The 19,216-nt window shown below is 42.2% G+C and overlaps 1 protein-coding gene across 1 annotated transcript in view; it reads left to right on the top strand.

Annotated features, from left to right (window-relative positions):
- The window catches only part of KCNQ3 (potassium voltage-gated channel subfamily Q member 3), a 125,240-nt gene that overhangs the window by 77,944 nt on the left and 28,080 nt on the right, over window positions 1–19,216 (top strand). Inside the window, exons 2-3 of the mRNA XM_063300277.1 lie at window positions 15,424–15,514; window positions 18,003–18,129. Coding sequence (XP_063156347.1) covers window positions 15,424–15,514; window positions 18,003–18,129 — 218 coding nt within the window. The remainder of the gene's footprint in view (window positions 1–15,423; window positions 15,515–18,002; window positions 18,130–19,216) is intronic.

The following is a 19,216-nucleotide window of genomic DNA, read 5'->3' as shown; positions in this document are numbered from 1 at the left end:
TCTGAACATCTGTTTGTGATTGAGTCAGTCATAGCAAGCCAGAGCTGCCTTCTGCTGTTTTGCCCACAGATGTAGATCTTCTCTGGGGACATGATAGAACAAAAGTCTCAGTCCTTGGCAGCCAGTGGCTGCCAAGATGTGATGGACAGAAGGAGTTGGGAGAATACCTTGCAAGTTTTAGGCAACATTGCCAGGCTGAATTCACTCAAAATTATTCCGCAGGTCTTTGCACAGACATCCATTTGGGGTTGCGGGGTTGGGAAGACTAATGTCATGCATATCATGACATCATTGTGCAATACCAGGAATCAGGTATTGCATGTCATTACATCATTTGCGTAGTGATGTCACAGTATATGTGATGTCAGCATAGCTTCTACTGAATCCCTTTGGGTTAGTGTTTAGGAACTTGAGCCACATAGCATGCTAATCCATAATTTTGTTTGATTTTGGCTTCAGACTGGTAAACCATGGTTTATGGCTTGGCATGTTGGGTAAACCCAACTTATTTTAATTTATTCAATAAATCATGATTAAACAAAGTCTGGTTTAGCATAGCACATGGACACAGTGATTCTGCAGAATATATTAGGATTTAGAGTACCAGAAATTCTGTAGGTTTTTACCTGCATGATTCCTTATTCCATTTTCTTTTTTGGAGCCTCATTCCCTAAACAAATATATGTAACAATTTTCCTTAACTTTTGAGTACTCACAGCAGGGGAAATTCTCAGCAGAAATGAGTTCTGGTTTGTTGTGTCATCCTAGTTTAACCCCTAAAGCAAAGGATGCCAACCAGCGACTGCTTTATTTAAGTAATGAAAATATGTTTAGCTTCAATTGGCCTATTACAATGACCCTTCTGATTCTCTGCTCTCTAGGTCTTTGAGTTTTAGCCACAATTGTTTATATTCTTGGCTGTTCCAGGGCTAGGGGACAAGATGTTCTCCTGCTCTTGCTAACAAGGGCTCTTTGGTTGTGTTAGACTACAACTTGTTTCTCTGGCTTTCTTGGCTGTTGATTGTGGGAGCTACAGTCCAAGACATCTGTAGGCTACCAGGCTGAAGAAAGTAGGGAAATCTGAAAGGTAGGCTGTTGCACACACAGTGATGTTCTTGGTACTTTTGACCGTATTTGACCAGGCAATGGACCAATGTATCAATCTGCTGTACTCCCTGCTGCGCTGCATGAAATCAAAACAGGCACTGCTGCCCCCAGTGAATCCTCTGGAGTCTGGAGGAGCTCAGCTTTTGGCCAAAACAAACAATCTCTAGAACTATCTGTGTCATTAAATCTTTTCCGTAGCTGTAGGGAAGGATCATGAGTTCACATAGCCCTTTGCGGTTCATGAGAATTAATTGGTATGAATAGAACAATTGGCAACTGAATGCTGAGAAAATGTCTAAGGTCAGTGTGTCCCCTCGCAAGAATCTGGCAGCTGTGGTCTGCTCAGCTCTGAGGGAAGGTTCTGTCAGATGACTGGACCTAAGGCCCCAATTAAAGCTCTACATTGTGGCTTCCCAAACCGTAGATTGACTTGATGCTAATAAAAAGGGCAGATAAGATGGCTAAATGAGCAACACTGAAGATAATCTGCCTATAATGAAAAGAGGGAATTACCTCAGGCGTAGGGCTGTTTGTTCAGTGCATGGGATGCTCTGCAGGCAGTTCTCCTGCATGTGCAAAATTGATTCATTAATCCTTCTGGCTGAAGGAAATTTCTGAGCCATTGTACACATTTGTTAGCAGAGCTTCTCCATATCCAGACCAGCTTGTTCCATTTTGTTCATAATGGAAGGGTCAACCTGGGGTTGCAGAATGCTTCCATCATCACTCAGCAGAAAAAAGCCAGTTCTCACAGCTTCCCATATAGAGGAACCATCTCAGGAGGTTTGCTGAGAACCAATGAGCCAATTGATGCTGAAGCCCAAACTTGGATATGATTAAGGAAAGCAAATCAAAATGATTCAACCTGGTTCCCTTCAGGTGTGTTGAACTACCAATCCCAATCCCCCTTTTTAGGGCCAACGGTAGCCCGGGCGGTCTGGGAATTGCCGTTCTTCACATCTAAAGCTTAACAAGTTGGAGTAGGCTGGTCTAGTTTAATTTCATCTGCTTTGACAGAAGTTCTCCAACATCTTGGGGAGAAGTTATTTTGTAGCTTTGATACTCTGGTTCTTTTAAGTAGAGGTGCCAGAAATTAAACTTGGGTCGTTCTTGAAGACTGAATTGTGGAGCTTAGGCTTTGCATACAGAAGTCCAGTCCCTGAGACTTTCAGGGTAGCGTAATGGTTAAAGTGCTGGACTTGAACTGGAGAAGCTGAAGCTCCTGTCATAACTAGGTGCTTTTGGTCCAGTCTTTCTCTCAGCTCAGCCTCCCTGACAGGATAAGTCTTAATGGGGACAACACTTGGGGGAATTCTATGTGCATTTCCTAGAGCTCTGAGAGAAAATGTGTGCTACCAATGCAATAAATAAAAGTCTGGTACCATAAGGTCCCCCAAATTTTTGGTTCACTGATCACATTTGAAAACATGTCATGGGTATTCTCTCAAAATGGCTGTCATGAAGGATGTGGTCAGCCAATCTTCCAGCTCTCGAAGACGCTCTCTTCACTTTGGATCACATTTAACATGTTTCTGGGCAAGTGAACACGTTTGGACAAATCACTGGGCATCAGTCCATCATGCTTCTTTCCTAAAAATAAAATAAAAATTCAGAGGCATTACTGGAAATTAAAATAACATCGGAAGCATCATGGAGGCTAGCCAATTGATATCTGTACATGGATATCCCTAGTGCCAGTTTGGGGAGTCCAGGATATAGTGGAAAACAAAATGTTACTGGTTAATTAGGTGTAATAGTCATGGTTGATTCCCAGTGACTGCACAGAGAAATGCCACATCATCTTGGCCTGACTCTAGCAACAATCCACAGCTGTTCCAAAAACATTCCAATAATGTATTTGATCCTGTCCATCTTCTTTATCCACTGACTTCTCCTCCTCCTCCTCCTCCTTCTCCTTCTCCACCTTGTCAATCATAATTATTTTTTTCTTGAGACCATCACCTCACTTCACATGCCCAAATTATATGAGTTTCTGCTTGTTGGTCATTGTCTCAAGGGAGCAATCACCTTTTATTTGATCCAGGATTGGAAGACTTTTTTACCTGGCCATCCATGGTATTCTTAGCGTCCTTTTCTAGATCCATAGTTTCAAAGCATCTGTCTTTCTATTGCTCTTTTTCCACATCTGGCTTTCACAGCTGTATATTACCATTGGAAAGACCATTGCTTTAACTGTTCTGAACCGAATGTGAAAAGAACTTCACTCCAAAGCAATGGGGATATATTTTCCATTTCTTTAAAAAGTTAGGTCAGATGGACAAAAAGAAAAAGAAAAAAAAGAAAAAATAGCATGATATGAGGGAGCCTCCTAAATTTCTGATCTAACCTTCCATTGTGGTTTGAGATTATGCAGATTGTCACCCAACATATCTGAAGTGTCTCAGGTTGGAGAAAGCTGTCTTAATATATGTTTCATTCCAGTCCTGCTGCACTGGGAAATTGCAGGAATGGCTCATTATCTTAATGCTTAGATAAACTGCCCATCACTTCAGTTGACAATATCCATTCAGCTGATAAACACCAGAGGTGACTGCAGAGAGAGATTAAAGGGGATCTGGAGAGCAGGGAAATTGTGAATGTCATTTTGATTTTTATCATTATTCCCTGCTATAAATGGCTTATTTATTAGCTAAACACAGTAGATGAGGCTAAAATGGGATTGGGTAATTTCTGATTGAGTGTGTTGTGGGAACCAGGCCATTACTTTAAGGTGTAATATTGTTTGTTTGTTTGGAATTCAAACCCAGGAACTGTGTTGGGTAACTTGGTTTCAGGGTTTAGCATCTGGATTGAATCCAGCCATTGCTCCAGTAGTTCCTATGAACTGATTATTTAAACATCATTGAGAACAGAATTCAGAGTCTTGTAGCATCTTTTGAAACTAACCATTTCATTTAAGCATCAGCTTTTGTGAGCTGCAGCTCACTTCATCAGATGCAAATAACAGAACTGTTAACTTCAAAAGGTGCTCCAGACTCTGAATTTTGGCAGTAACCCTGACATTTTAACATGGTACGGGGGTGTTTCAATCAGCCGAGTGGTACTAGAGAGGAAAGAGTTAATCCCAGATGCTGGGGTACAGAAAGAATACCCTATGGCCCCCAGAGTTTTCCAAGCCAAAATATTTGGCCAGATGTTTTCATACTGGGGAGTCTCAGGGAGATTTTGAGAGGCAAAAACGAGAAGCTTCGGGCACCCATTTAACTCAACGTATTTCCTTTGAAGTCTTGCACTTTGATAGGCTCAAGGCATCTGTTCCCCCCCCCCTCCCAAATGTAAAGTTTCCTCCCAATTTGGGCTGATCTTTTATGTGTGGCCATCAGTATACTGTATAAAACCCAGTCCAGACCTCCAGCTGATAGAAACTGCACATCCTTACACATACCTCTAGAACGGTGTTTCTCAAACTTGGCAACTTTAAGACATGTGGACTTCAGCACTGGGGAATTCGGGAATTCTGGGAGTTGAAGCCCACACGTCTTAAAATTGCCAAGTTTGAGAAACACTGCAAGCTGTGTAAGGGTAGTACACTTCCTCTCCCTCCCTCCCTTCCTTCTCTCATACTAGAGAGTTTTCTGACTTCCTGCAAGCTACTGACAGCCAGGTCAAGATAGCTCTAAAGCTAAATATCTGTATAGTCACCAGGTGCAAGGCCAGTGGGTTCACACCCCATTAAAGGGTTGAACATAGAAGACCTGGGATGCAAGATATCTATCGCTGAAGAATCCCAGTAAGGACAAACCTGGACATGTAGTGCTCCTACTGGTCAGTAGTTAATATAACACCACACTTACCTCTGCATGAACCCTATCACATGTCAATTGGCTCCACATAAGAACTGGATTTAGGTTCCTTTGTGTGAGCACTTCTCTTTACTGACTAATTAACAGAATGTCCTAACTGGATCATTGGAAAATAAATCTCAGTTCATGTTCTATTGCCTGTTCATCTGAAGAGCACGGGGACAAGCTGTGATTAATCTTTCTTGCAGGTGTCTTGTTGGTAAATTACAGTCTTTTGGGGGCACTGGGTATACTGCAACTTGGGGAGGTATCTTTGTTTATCCCCTTTTGATCCTGTTGAAAAACGTTAACCATTCCATAGATTTAGAGCCAATTTCCCTGTACAGGAGTGCGAGTCATGTTCTACACACAGCCTACGTTCTCATATCATTAGAGGCTGATATTAACCCAGCCATTGTGACCTGTAAATCATGATTAATAGTTTAGGATACTGCATGAATTCAGGCAACTGGGGATTATTTATCAAGCCAAGGTTAGTAAAATCTTATGTGGAACGTGAGGCACAATAAATTAGATATTCTCTAGCCACCAATAGAAGCAAAATGTTCCTGGGGTATGTTACAAATCTCATAGTGAGACTCCAGTAAACTAGGGTTTGCTTCACCTCAATTTATTAAATAAATAGTAATTGAGTAGGGTTACACAGCGTGCTAAGCCAAAATCAGAAGTACACATGATTTAGCATAACACATGAATCCAGCCTAATTCTTTCCTTCTTAAAACTATTGATTCTTTCTAAAAGGTGAAGGTATGCAATCCAGTGCTTTCCAGATGTTTTGAACTACATTTTCCCCAATCCTTTGTCTTTGGCCATGTTGGACAGAACTGATGGGAATGACATCTGGAGGATACAAGGTTGACCAAGACTGCCAGAATCCAGTAGTGTCCTTTGATATTCCTTTCACTTACAGAGTGAATTCAGCAAAACATCTGGTGCATGTCAAAACTAATTTATTTCTCTAGTGGACTTAATGTTGAGATAAACATACAGTGCTTTGGCAAATTGAGCAGAACCTCATGATGTGCAGATTAGATTGTCTTGCCTCAGTGGGTGCGTACAAGATGATTGACATGTCACGCCAGCGTGGGACATATGCTGCCTGGCTGAATAACTGGCATGAATCATATGCCTGGGTGTTGTTTCTTGCCCAGGTGCTCTTGGGAAAAGAAGAACAATTGTTTTAGGAATGAAGCTATCATAGAAAAGATTTATGGGCTTGTTTATTCATCCACGAAAAATTTCAATGTGTGCTTAATTGAACAAGTTCTGCAGGCCAATTTCTTAATGAAGTACTTTTGCTTTCTTGTGAGTTATATATGCAATCTAAAACATGAGGTGAATGAAATGCTCAAACAGCAAAACATGCAGGTAATTGAAGAGGAAAATCCATAAATTCAGTTTTAAGGCACTAGATGCACCTGAGAAGAGATCCGCCTTTCAGAGCAGTCTCGGAGCAATGGAATTTCACAGGTAAAGCTGAGACTTCTAGCGAAGTTGGTCCATTACTCAAGTTCTCCAGGAATGCTCCTTTGGCTCCACCCAGAAGTGGTTCAGCAGATAATGACTGCTGATAGAGAGAACTCAGAAAGGTTTTTGCATTCTTTTTGCCACCACCTTGGGCTGGTTAAATTTAAGTGTAAAGTGATACACATTGGGACTTCACATCTTGGATCATATTGGATAGTTCAATGATGTTCTTGACTTAGTGTGAGAGAGCAGGGAAAAGGGCCAATCCCATACTAAGGTCCATAAGAAAAGGGACTGAAAATAAAATAGCCAATGCAGGAATGCCCTTATACAATCTTGGCACTATCTGCATTGGTAAGACTGAACTGGTCTCATCACTGATTTTGAAAAAGATCTGAAAGTAATGCATAAAAGGATATCCAAAATGATGATCAAGGGGCTTGAATATCTTCCCTATGAGAAGACACTAGAATACTGGCCCTCTTTTGCTTGGAAAATGGTGAATAGAGGGGAATATGATTGAGATATATAAAATCAGGCATGGCCTGCAGAAAGTAGATAGGGAGAAGTTTCTCTCCTTCTCTTAAAATATTAGAATTGAAGGTCATCCAGTGAAGCTGATTTGCAGGAGGAAGCACTTCATGAGGCAGCATATAATGAACCTGTGGAATTCATTACCAGAAGATGAAGTGTGGGCTGTCTTGAATGGCTTATCAGAAGAACTGTATAGATCTGTGAAAGATAGGTTGGTCAAAGACTTGGAGTCTTGCAGACTCATTTTACCTCTGGGATGGTGGCAACATGCCTCCAAATACCAGCTACAGGAAAATAATAGCTGAAGAAGGATGTGTCTCCATCTCCTTCTTATGCACCCCTGGGAACATCCTGCTTGCTCCAAGGAGAAACACCATGCTGGATTAAAATGGACCTTGCCCTAATCCAGCAGGACTCTTCTTATGGTCTGATGGGTGCTTTATATCAAAATGACTGGAAAGAAAAGATACACATTTTTTCCCCTAGATTAAGGGTTGCATCTGGACTTTGCCTGGAGTTGAGGTTTCAAACATATGGCTGGATCCAGGAGAAAAGCTATCTCATTTCATTTCATTTCATTTCTATTTAATTGTAATTAAGTATAATTAATTACTTTTCAGTCAGATTAAAGGCGTCTGCATTTAGCCACAAAGATGCCAAATTAACAAAACTTTCTCTGCCTTTTTGTGTTTTCATCATGATGTCACACACAAGTATTTAAGGGGTGCAATAGACTTCACGTCGTCATGGCACACACTTCCTCAATTTTCCCTCTTGCCTTTCTTCTGTGGATACCCATGACTCAGGCATCTGAAATTTATCCCTGGTAACACATTAAACTTTACTAATTGGGTAACAATTTTTGGAGGTATTAAAGGATCATATTTCTTCTGGGAACTGCATGCAGGCCTGGGTACTCACCTCTAGCTTAAAACTGCATCTCTTTTTCCCAAATTCTGGAGAAACAATAGCAGTTGCACTGAACGTCACCAACAGCATTTGAAAAGATTATATATTTTAAATCTCACTATAATAACAACAGGGAATGAAAGCACAGACTAAGTCAGCCTTCCCTGAGATAATGTGTTCTTCATATTCACCTTGGTCTGGTGTGGCCACTTCCACGTTCCTAAACTTTAGGGACATGACACTAAATTATCTCCAAGTCCCTTCATTTGGAGGGTCCCAGCAACATGGTAAGAACTTTCTTCCAGTCTGAGGGTCCTACTTGACTCTAAGTGTTGTCCAGGGGGGGGGGCGGGGGTTGCATTCCAAAAAGTTGGCAGATCCATGGAACAGAATTAGGCAGGGTCAGGGCAAAAACTAAATTTGATATAATTTATTTTCAGTGCAAGCGTAATTAAAATGAAAATAAAGCAGTTAAAATCATGAATATGGGTACTCCTACATACCTTATAATTTTCTTTTGACACATGGAACTATACCTTTGGGACAATTCTGGAGGTACTCCAGGGGCCACACTGAAGACTTTAGAAGGCACCCTACATTATGTTGGAATGTCTGGTTTTGTACAGCTACCCTAGAGATACATTCAGTCTATCCAGAGGAATGGGGTAGGATCTCTTCAAACCCATTTTGCCAGAACCACCAAAGCATTCATGGACAAAGGTTAAGGAAAAGAAGGCTCTCTACCATCTGTAAATTGAACAGGAGGGCTTTTGCTGCAGTCAAGGAACAAGTGATCTTCTGTCTTCCGAATTTTAAGCTGTCCATGGCCTTCATCTGTGTGCCTTTCTGCTTCCAAAAACTTCTGCAGGCAAGAGAAAAGAAGCAAAGATGTGACCCTTGAGGATAGGGAAGTTTGGGAGGTTGTGGGGATAAGATTCAGGTTGAGGACAAATAACAAGTGTCTCCTGGTCCTCTTCCCACCTCTCTGTTTACAAGCTCTCTGGAGGGCCAGAAATGTTGAACATTTTGATTCAGTCATTTCAAAAGGAGAACTTTACCCTCTCTTGTTTCAAGGAGATGGGATGCTATGTGGAATGTGTGCCAAAAACAAACAAACAAACCCAAACCAACACTACTTTAAAAAAAGATTCCTGACTGTTTGGATAAACTGAGCAGTTGAGAGATGCTCAGGGTGATGTCTTCAGCTCGGTACATCCTGTTCTGGAAGAGCTGTCCTCCATCTCCTAAGAGCTCATCTGCAACTGATTTCTAGTAAGGAGAGGCTGCTGAACTGTCCATCTCCTACATAAACAGAGCAGGGACACTTTGAATGCTTCTGAAGTAACAATAGACAACCATGGATGTGGTTTACAATCCCCATTCTTCCAGGGCACTGGCTAGGCTGCTGGGAAGCCATCACTGACTTTGGGCCCTCAGTTGAGTATGGCTTACAATTCCCATTTTCATTGGCCACTCATGAGAATGGGAAGGAGCTGATGTTACTAACCTTGGGTGACCAAGTGGATCTGACTTGCAACTCCCATCCTTCCTGGCCAGTGGTCAGAAACTCCCAGGTTCAATCTCTGTCAACCGTCCCATGTCAACCAGGCAGGACACGCAACCAGATAAGCTACTTCTACTTTATTGTTAGGCTATATTAACAAAATCTTGCAAGTCTGAAAGTACAAATCTCCTGCCATCCCTACTTACCACCTAACCAGTTAGGACAAGTCCTTTCTAAGTTTCTTTCTGTGCCTGTTACTCAGCTGTGGACTCCTCCCTCTTATATCAGATTGCTCCTTAGGCAGCATCTCTTCCCCCAGTCTTCCAAGGTCATTCTCACATTCCATTACAATCTCAGGCCATTTCTACAAAGGATGGGGGGAGGTGAAATTCTTCCTATTGAACTGCTTGGCTGATGGACCAATGGTCAGCTATGGTGTAAGATGGTTCCTAGATTAAAAAAACACAGGACTCAAGAAGGGATATTTTAGGTTTTGTTTCTAGCTGACTCTTGCCACCAAATAAGACTTGCTGAGTTTTGAGCTTTATTTGTAAAGTTCCTGGGAAACCTTTCCCTAAATTTCATTACCTGAGGAATTGTCTCAAAACCAAATTCATCTCAGAAAGATGCAGAACATATCCTTCAAATCCTTCATTGTTTAAAAAATGATTAGGAGGAATCTGTGATATGTCTGGGGCCACTGTGGAATCTATAGCTAACATATCACAGAATTACAGCATTGCTCTCATCCGTGAAATATTGTGGGGGCTTATTTTTGACTCATATGAATGACAAATGCATCCGAAAGCATTCCTTGAGTGATGCAGGAGGAGCTAAAGGAAGCTTTGTTTGGACCACATATCTGACTGAGTCATCTTCTCCCTGGACAATAATTCCATCTCCCTCAGTAATCCAACCAGTTATGCATTCATTTTTAAGTCCTCCCATCTGTTGAAATGGAGGTGGGAAGAAGTCACCTCCTGTTCTTTCATTGTTCCTGTTCTTCTGGTTGTGAATGGGAATAAGGATCTATGATGGCACAATGGGTTTGACACCATTGCAGACAGAGTTAGGGTGGTTAAGCTATCCTATCTCTTTCCATCTTTTTCCAACTCCTCCACATAGTTGTGGAGATTGATTATGTGCCATCAAGTCATTGGTGACTCTTAGCAACCACATGGATAGATTTTCTCCATGACAATCTGTTCCTTACTTGGTCTTTCAGGTCTTCCAACAGTGCACTCATTGCTACTCTAACTGAGTCCATTCACCTTGCTGCTGGTCATCCTCTTCTTCTTTTTCCTTCCATCTTTCCCAGCATCAGAGCCTTCTCCAGAGGACTGGATCTTCACATAATGTGTCCAAAGTAGGATAATTTGAGCCTGGTGAGAACTCTGGGCTGATTTGTTTGATGGTCCATTTGTTTGTTTTCTTGGCTGTCCGTGATATTCTCAGGAGTCTTCTCTAACACCAAATTTCAAAAGTGTAAAGCTGTGGAGAGGGGAAGTAAAAAACAGACAGAAACACCAGTGCAGCAAGTGGGCTGTCTTAAGAATATGAAAAATAATTGCCAAGCTCTTTGGCATCTACTTAAAGCTGAAAGTGATTATTTTCCAAGCACAATTCTCTTTATCAAGATTTATTGAAAAGAAATGGATGGGGTTACAAGAATTCTGGCAACTGAACTATTTTTTTGTCTAGGACCAATATATCCCAAAGTACATTGAATCAGTCATTTTCTTTTTCTTGTATATTACCTTTCTGTGAACTAGCAAACTGGTGGATCCCTTCAATGCAAGGTCGCAGTTGGTTGTTTATTTATTTATTTATTGATTTGATTTCTATAGCCGCCCATCTCAGCAAGTGATAATTGTTCTCTGAATCCTTATTAGTCTGGGAACAATCCATTACAGGTACATCAGTTTCCATGTGCATGCCTGCAGTGGATTGTGTTGGAGAGAATGGATTTGTTGTGCATTAGGCTAAATTTTCCATCACAGATTTCTTCTTATTCTTATTAGTCATCTTGGCTGCTTAGGAAAACACTTCCGTTCTTAGTTCCCTGATTATGTGTGGCCCATGGGTTGTCCACCAACACTCTTTTAGTGGTCGCTTTGACTTCTCTCTAGCTTTCTTTAATTAAAAAAAGAGAGAGAGAAGCTAGTGTGCTGCAAAGCAAAATGCCAACCTTAAATATGCTCTGAGTTTCCAAGAATGATTTTGGCCCTATTCTAGATTCAGGAAGCAGTCTTAAAATATATGTGCATTTAGCAAGTGATGGGTGATAGCAGTTGCGGTTGGTTTGGAAGTGACTACCTGCCCGGGGGGTGGGGGGAAGACCAAGATAAGCTGAGTGTGGCAGAGAACATCTTTGGAGATTGCGGGAAAAAGGTCATCAGCTTGACATTTAATATATGGTTATGACGCACTTTCAGTTGTTTGGTGTGAATGCTCATAACATGTTCTTAAAGTTCTGAATGCACCCACCAGCGTAAAAAGTGCAGTGTGGCCACTGGTAGTATCATTTGTATCTTCATTTCAACTGTCCAAGCTGTGTGTTCCATCAAGGAGAGCCAGCTTGATTTATGGCCCATTTGGACAATATAATAAATACAGCAGCCCAGCTTGCTACACCAATATTCTCTGCTGGAAGTTTGATAAAACGGTCTGCATTAACAAATGTCAAGATACCAGGAGGAGGATGCAGTCTGAAATACTGGCATATCATCTGAGAGAATAGGAGCATTTTATATTCTGTTGAAAATCCTTGTTGCTCAGTCTGGCTGAATGTTTCAAGAAACTAAGCGAAGCCTTTTCTGGAAAATGCAGATAGCTTCTGCTGAAGGCTTCAGCTTCTAGTTTCCTATAAAATACTGCTTTATGTACAGATGTCCTGCTTTCTGTGTTGCTGATTAATTGCTTACAGAAATATAGAATAAAAGACCTTTTTTTGGTTTAAGTACAATAAATCCATTGTTACACTGTGCAAGGATCAATTAGAGTTCTGATGACATGAAGACGGATGTATTGTTGATTCAAGGTGTGAATCATCTGCTATTCATCCACTGCTCATAATTCCCATTAAAAAAGCAAAGAATCGTCCATGAACATACGGTGGAAAGCTATAAATTGGAAAGTGGACGAATCAGTAAGTCTTTGGTTGACTTCTTCAATCCTCCAGTTGCTCGTCTCGTGGCCCCAGAATATACTATAGATCTGCCTTTGCAAGATTGTAAAGAGTTACATTCAGTGAGAACCAGTATGGGGTTGTGGTGGTGGTGTTGGACTGAATGGGTGAGACCCAGGTTCTGGTCCATCCTCAGCTATGAAGCTCTCTGAATGATTTTCACTCAGTCACTCTCTGTCAGCTGAACCATCTCACACAGTTGTTGTGGGGGGAAATAGGGGTATGTGCTGTGTATGTCACTTGGACCTCCTGAATGAAAGGTAGGGTGTAAACCAAATTAATAACAGTTCTGAAAGGGGCCCATACTACCATTTGCATGAGATAGGCATTCAGACAGAAGTTCACCTTCTATCACAGAAGTTCATTAGGGTTTGTTTTTTTTAATGCTCTCTCTGTCTCTTTCTCTCAGCCTAACCTACATGACAGGGTTGCTGTTTTGGGGATAAAATGAAGAGAGATCCCCAGGTCAGCTCCTGGAGAAAAGGCAGGAGCTGATCTCGAATAACTTGACCAACCTAGGACCTATTGCTGACTATTGTCATAAGGTGTGGCACTGTGTTCAAAAGTCCTATGTCAATATGGTCCGTTTTAGTGTAATAGGAATCATAGAATCATAGATTCATAGGGTTGGAAGGGACCTTGGAGGTCTTATAGTCCAACCACCTAATAGGATAGGAATAGGAAGTCCAACCGCCTAATAGGAATAGGATAGGATCCTAAAAGAATAGGAACTGGGGACAGGATGCCTCAGGATATGAGGTTATTTCAGATATTTCTTCAAATATCTTAAGGGCTGTCACATTGTAGAGGTTTCGGGCTTATTCTCACCTACTCCAGAAGGTAAGACCAGAACTAATGGGATGAAACCTCAAGGATGTAGATATTCGACATTAGGAAGAACTTCTTGACAGGAGGAGCGGTTTATCAGTGGAATAAGTTACCGCACAGAGGGGTTTCTTCCCCTTCACTGGAGGCTTTCAAACAGGCTGGATTGTCATCTAGTGGGATGATGTGGTGAATCCTGCAGTGTGCAGGGGGTTGGACCTGACCTTGTAGGTCTCTTCCAACTCTATGACTCTACACTATGATTTAATTGCTCGCAGAAAATGTCTGCAATGTGGCACCCTCCCAGTCAAGGAGAAAGCCAGGGTAGAAAAAGGCTAATATTTCAACCCCAAGTCAGAGGTCTTGCTATTGTGGAAGTGGGTATTAAGGGACCCTTTCTATACTTCCAGGGATGAAAACTCTGGCTGTGCCCCTTGGTAGTTCAGAGACTTCTCTCTGGCTTTGGAGCCTAGCATTTTATCATTAAAAAGATCTGAGTGGAATTAGACTATAAGACTGCAGTTTAGGTGGATCCTGTTCGAAGGGCATGGATCCGTGTCAGGTGGATCGGCGAGTTGATGGCTTGTTCGCTCTTAGCATTCAGCTTGATGTCCTTCAGGTAGAGGAGATGGCTGATGGTAGGTATGTCATGGCCGGGATATAGAAGTTGAGAGTTTCACCTTGATGTTTGGAAAGGAGGGGAATAATTCAGAATGTCTCCTTCCCCGTGCACATTTCAGGGGACAGCGGATAAAATGTGTGCATGTGTGTGAGAGAGCTATGAGAGTGGTTTCTGGAATCCACCTTTGTTCTCTCTAAGAGATGGGAGTTGGTGACTTTTAGAAAACTTCATTTGGCTGAGACCACGCTCCATTTCATTTCATTTAAATGGAAAATTAAATACGATAAATAAGGGTATTGTCCAGTGGTACTCTTAACACACTGAGCGCTCTACATGGGGCTACCCTTGAAGAGTATCCGGAAGCTACAGCTGGTGCAAAATGCAGCCGCGTGGGCGATCTTGGGTATCCCAAGATCAGCATGTCACCCCTTTGCTCCGCGAGCTGCATTGGTTGCCAGTATGCTTCCGGGTCCAATTCAAGGTGTTGGTCATCACCTTTAAAGCCCTACATGGCACGGGTCCAGGCTACCTAGGGGACTGTCTCACCCCCATCATATCAACCCATCCCACCCAGTCGTGCAGAGAGGGCATGCTACGGACCCCGTCTGCAAGATAACTCCATCTGGCGGGGTCCAGGAGGCAGGCCTTCTCTGCAATAGCCCCTACCCTTTGGAATATCCTTCCCCCGGAAGTGAGATTGGCTCCCTCCCTCCTGGACTTTAGGAAACAGCTAAAGACCTGGTTCTGTTATCACACCTGGGCGGGAGAGAGAGTAGTCATTCCTGGGGATGGTTACTCTCTTAGAAGGACCCTGCTCTGCTTGCAAATCACAGAGAACTTCCAGCCATTGCAGTTTTTATCACATTTATTTTATTATGTATTATAATTTTACAGTTTTATATTTTTCTTATTTATGTTTTATTGTAAACCGCCCATAGTCCCTTTTGGAAGATGGGCGGTGATGAATTTGATTAATAAATAGAATAAATTAAAAATAAATAACTTTCAGCGCTCTTGCACAGAACCCAATAGTTAATTGCTGTAGTACAGCAAACATGGATGTTTGCTGCCTCCCTGTGGCTATAGCGAACCATTTCATTTTAAAAAGAATCCTTGTATGAAATGAGAAGAATAAAGCATAAGGATGCTTCAGTCTTTTGTTCTCATAGTGTAACTCTCTTCTATGCGTGACTGAAAATACTGATAGTTCTTTACAACTAATAAAATCCAAGCCTGCCCATAGCCTGCAAATTACACAATTACAAGTAAGAGGACTGAAGTGACCTAATTCTTGGGCACAATCAAATCCTTGGCTTATGACAATCTTGCACTCAGGATGAAAGCAATCTCTTTTGCTCCCCTTCTGCTCAAACCCTTTTAGACAATTGCTCATAGAAAGAATACCTGTCAACATTTTGTTTTCCCTTTTCTCTCTTCATCCAGATTTCTGATAGTCCTGGGATGCTTGATTTTGGCTGTCCTGACCACTTTCGGAGAATATGAAAAAGCCTCTGGATATTGGTTGTTGCTTCTGGTAAGCATAGATGGGCTTCTTGCAGAGTGATTGGTAGTACCACTGTTCCATTATGGCAAATTGGACAGGGTGCTTCCCTTGAACAATTTTATTTTATTTTTTAATTTGTCAAATGTATTTCTCAAACATACGTGGCCGCACGTCTCGCCCAAAGTGACTCTGGACGTCACACAATAAGACCAAGAATTAAAACATTTTGCAAACTCATTAAAATAATGAACATGGATAAAACAAGGCCATGAGAGAGAAGATGTTTACATAAAGTACAACCAGTGTGCAGTCTCCCTATTACCAGGGGATCACCAGACTACATTTTGTTGGGACTGTCTTAACCTCAGGAGAGATGATGTTTCACACAGCAGGTGCCATGGCAGAAAAGGCTCACCTCTTGGGTCCCATCAGGTGGAACTCTTTTGTGGACAGGACATGCAGCATGCCTATCCTGCTGGACCTGATGGGATGAGTAGATGTAATAGGGGTCCCTCAGATAACCTGGCCTCATGCCATATAGGAGTTTAAAGGTCAAAAACAGCACCTTGAATTGGATCTGGAAGCAAACTGCCAACCAATGCAGCTTGTGGAGCAGAGGTGTAATGTGGAACACGCATAACTGCTTGTGCCACTGCATTTTGTATCTGCTGAAGCTTCCAGATACTCCTCAAGGGCAACCCCATGCAGAGCACATTGCAGTAGTCTATCCAGGAGGTGACCAGGGCATGAGTGACTGTGAGCAGAGCCTTCCAGTCCAGGAACAGGTGCAAAAGTTGTGCAAAGGCTCTCTTGGCCACAACTGCCACATGCTCCTCAAGCAGGAGTAGTACACTGGGTCCCTTTGGGGCAGTGCCACCCCATTTAGAACCAAAGATGGTAAAGTTCTGGATTCGTTAGGCCCTAAAACCCAAAGCCACTCAGTCTTGCCATGGTTCAGTTGAAGATTTTATGATCTAGTTTAGGCAGGAGAGAGCAACTCTAAACGGTTAGCTAGATGATAAATAATAGAAGTGTTTCTCTCTGCTTCAAGAATTCATTGATTAAGCACTGTTTTAATGGATGATTTTGGCACAAGACTTTCCAAGCCCTAGATGGCATTTAGTGTTACAGATGCTAAAGAATCATGAGTAAAATCTTTGCATGAATAGGCAAATTTACATGAATGAGCAGCCCCTAAAATTGGCTATGTAGAGTTGCCAAAGAAGCATCCCCATCTAACAGAGGTTGGCTGTGTAACTGAGATCCAATAGACAGCCCCCTCTATTAATGAATTTGGGGGTTAATTGGACATTTTAAGAAGAAAAGAGATGGTAGGGGCATGCTGTAATTGCCAAAGGTCCACTCTTCAATCAATAGCATCTCCAGTTAATAAGATCAGGTGGTCACCTCTGCTCATGATCTTGGAGAGCTATTGCATTAGAATAGACAATCCTGGGCTTCGGGGACAAATGGTGTTTTTTTTTTTAAGTAAGGGAGCTTTCTTGGTTTCCAGTAGAAGTGGACAAAATGTATCAAGATCAAAACGTCTGAACTCTGAAAGGTTTGTTCTGGTCTTGCTGGAAGTGCTCCGTTATTGGAGCAAGCATTGCAACCTTACTGGAAGTGTTGGGATGTCAGAACAAGTCAATTCAACCTTACAGGAAGTGTTCCATTGTTGGAAACATACTGGAAGGATTCCATTGTCAGAATGGGCCATTCGAACCTTGCTGGGAGGGTCCCAACCTTGAAATAGGCTCTTTTGAGACTGGACCACTTCTGCTGGAGTCAGAAGTGACTCTTCCAGTGAAGTTCTCAGAGCTTGGAATGGAATATTTGGGGGCCAGGATGTTTCAGCCTTAAGAAGTTTTATATAACTTTGGTTTCCAATGCTAAATGGATTTATTTTTCATGGCAGGCTTGCAGGCTCCAGCACAGTCTGGAAACGAGCCATCTTGGCATAGGTTTCTGCAGGAGGGGGAAGGGGGGGCAGTGACCAAAAGCACATTGCTGCCCCTTACGTACCTGCATGTGATGTCACGATGCGTATGCAAAAAGGTGGAGTTTGCATCCCGTCATCACGAGTCACATCTTGCTCCTTGTGGTGTCACTGTGGCTTGGGACAGATGCCTATGAGTCTAAGCATAGGAGAAGTGATGGATAATGGGTGGGGCAATGGTAGGGTTATGCCTTAGACCTTCTGGACATGTTGGGGATCCTCAGAGGTTGGGTTTGCTTTAAAGAAGTCTTCTCCAACTTGGCATCTACTTCTGCTGGCCTACAGCCCCCATCACCGGTACCCAATGCATCTGGATTGACCTGGTTGTGAAACATTCTGCTCACAGCAATGTTCTCCTTGTCCAAACCATTTCTTTCAAGCTCCTAGGATTGTTTTATCTAGCGATATGCTCCTCCCAGAATTTTGTTATCTTTCTTTCTTTCTTTCTTTCTTTCTTTCTTTCTTTCTTTCTTTCTTTCTTTCTTTCTTTCTTTCTTTCTTTCTTCATTTCCTTTCTTATAGGAAACCTTTGCCATTTTCATCTTTGGAGCAGAATTTGCCTTAAGGATCTGGGCAGCTGGCTGCTGCTGTCGATACAAGGGATGGCGTGGGAGGCTGCAATTTGCCAGAAAGCCTCTGTGTATGTTGGGTAAGCGTGAGGCTTTGCATCGCTGCTTCTCTTACAAGCAGGAGTAGAAAATAAATCACTCGCAGGTTTCTTTTTGCTCAGAGATGCCAAAATAGACTCTGCCACAGTAATGAACAGCCGCCATCCATCACTCTTAACTAGAAAAGTTTGCAGAAAGTGTATTGGGGTGGGAAACCACGTGAAAACGGTGTCTTTTAGAGAGGATTATATAAATAGAAACATAAGTTGTGGCTTGGGTGCTGGGTTGACTATGATGCCACTAGATGGCACTCAAGGATCTCCAACGTTAAATGAATAATAGTATTTTTTTAAATGGCCCAAGTCTGATCAGATAGTGTTTATTTCTCCACTAGATTTGTATTCTCACTTTTCTCCAGCTGGAGATAACATACACAGCATTCTTTCCATCAGTGCTTCTCTGCTACCACCACAGCAACCTTGTTTGGTGGTATGGAAGGACAGTTCCTGAGCAGGTTATAAACACCTGTGCTCCTTCCTTCCCCTCCCCCATCATCAGGATGGCCCAGCTGCCAATCAAACAGCAGCTGTCAATCAAGCAGCAACATTGGGCAGGCAGGTTAAGGGAGAATAGAAGAAATAGAATGAAGAGAGTCCAAACTCTAGGAGTAAAACTAAAGAATAGGCAGAATGAATACAGCCAAAGCCATGCTGAGAAAGAGTCAGTGGGAAAGGAGGTCACAGCTGGAAGAACTGAGGCATGGGAGGCATTTCTTTCTTCCTTCGTCTGGAGCCAAACTTTGGAAAAGGAGAGTCCCAGAAGCCCAGCCAGAAACCCACAAGCGGAAAAGGTGGAGAAAAAGCAAAGACTTGGACAGAATAGAAATAGAACTCAGAAACTAAAAAAAAAAAAAAAGTTTGAACTCCCTAGCAAAGGAGTAAAGTTCTAGAGAGAGTGACAATAGGGATATATAGGGTTTGAGACAAAAGAAATATAGGGGTCCACAGTAAACAAATACGTTATAGGTAGATACAGTAAAAGTGGACATTAAAGAATATGGTGTCGATCAGTGTTTCTCGACCTTAGCAACTTTAAGATGTCTGGACTTCAACTCCCAGAATTCCCCAG

Source organism: Candoia aspera, chromosome 3, assembly GCF_035149785.1.
Source record: "Candoia aspera isolate rCanAsp1 chromosome 3, rCanAsp1.hap2, whole genome shotgun sequence".
Taxonomy (NCBI): domain Eukaryota; kingdom Metazoa; phylum Chordata; class Lepidosauria; order Squamata; family Boidae; genus Candoia; species Candoia aspera.
The sequence above is the reverse complement of the archived record's forward strand: the minus strand, read 5'-3'. Positions and strand labels throughout refer to the sequence as shown.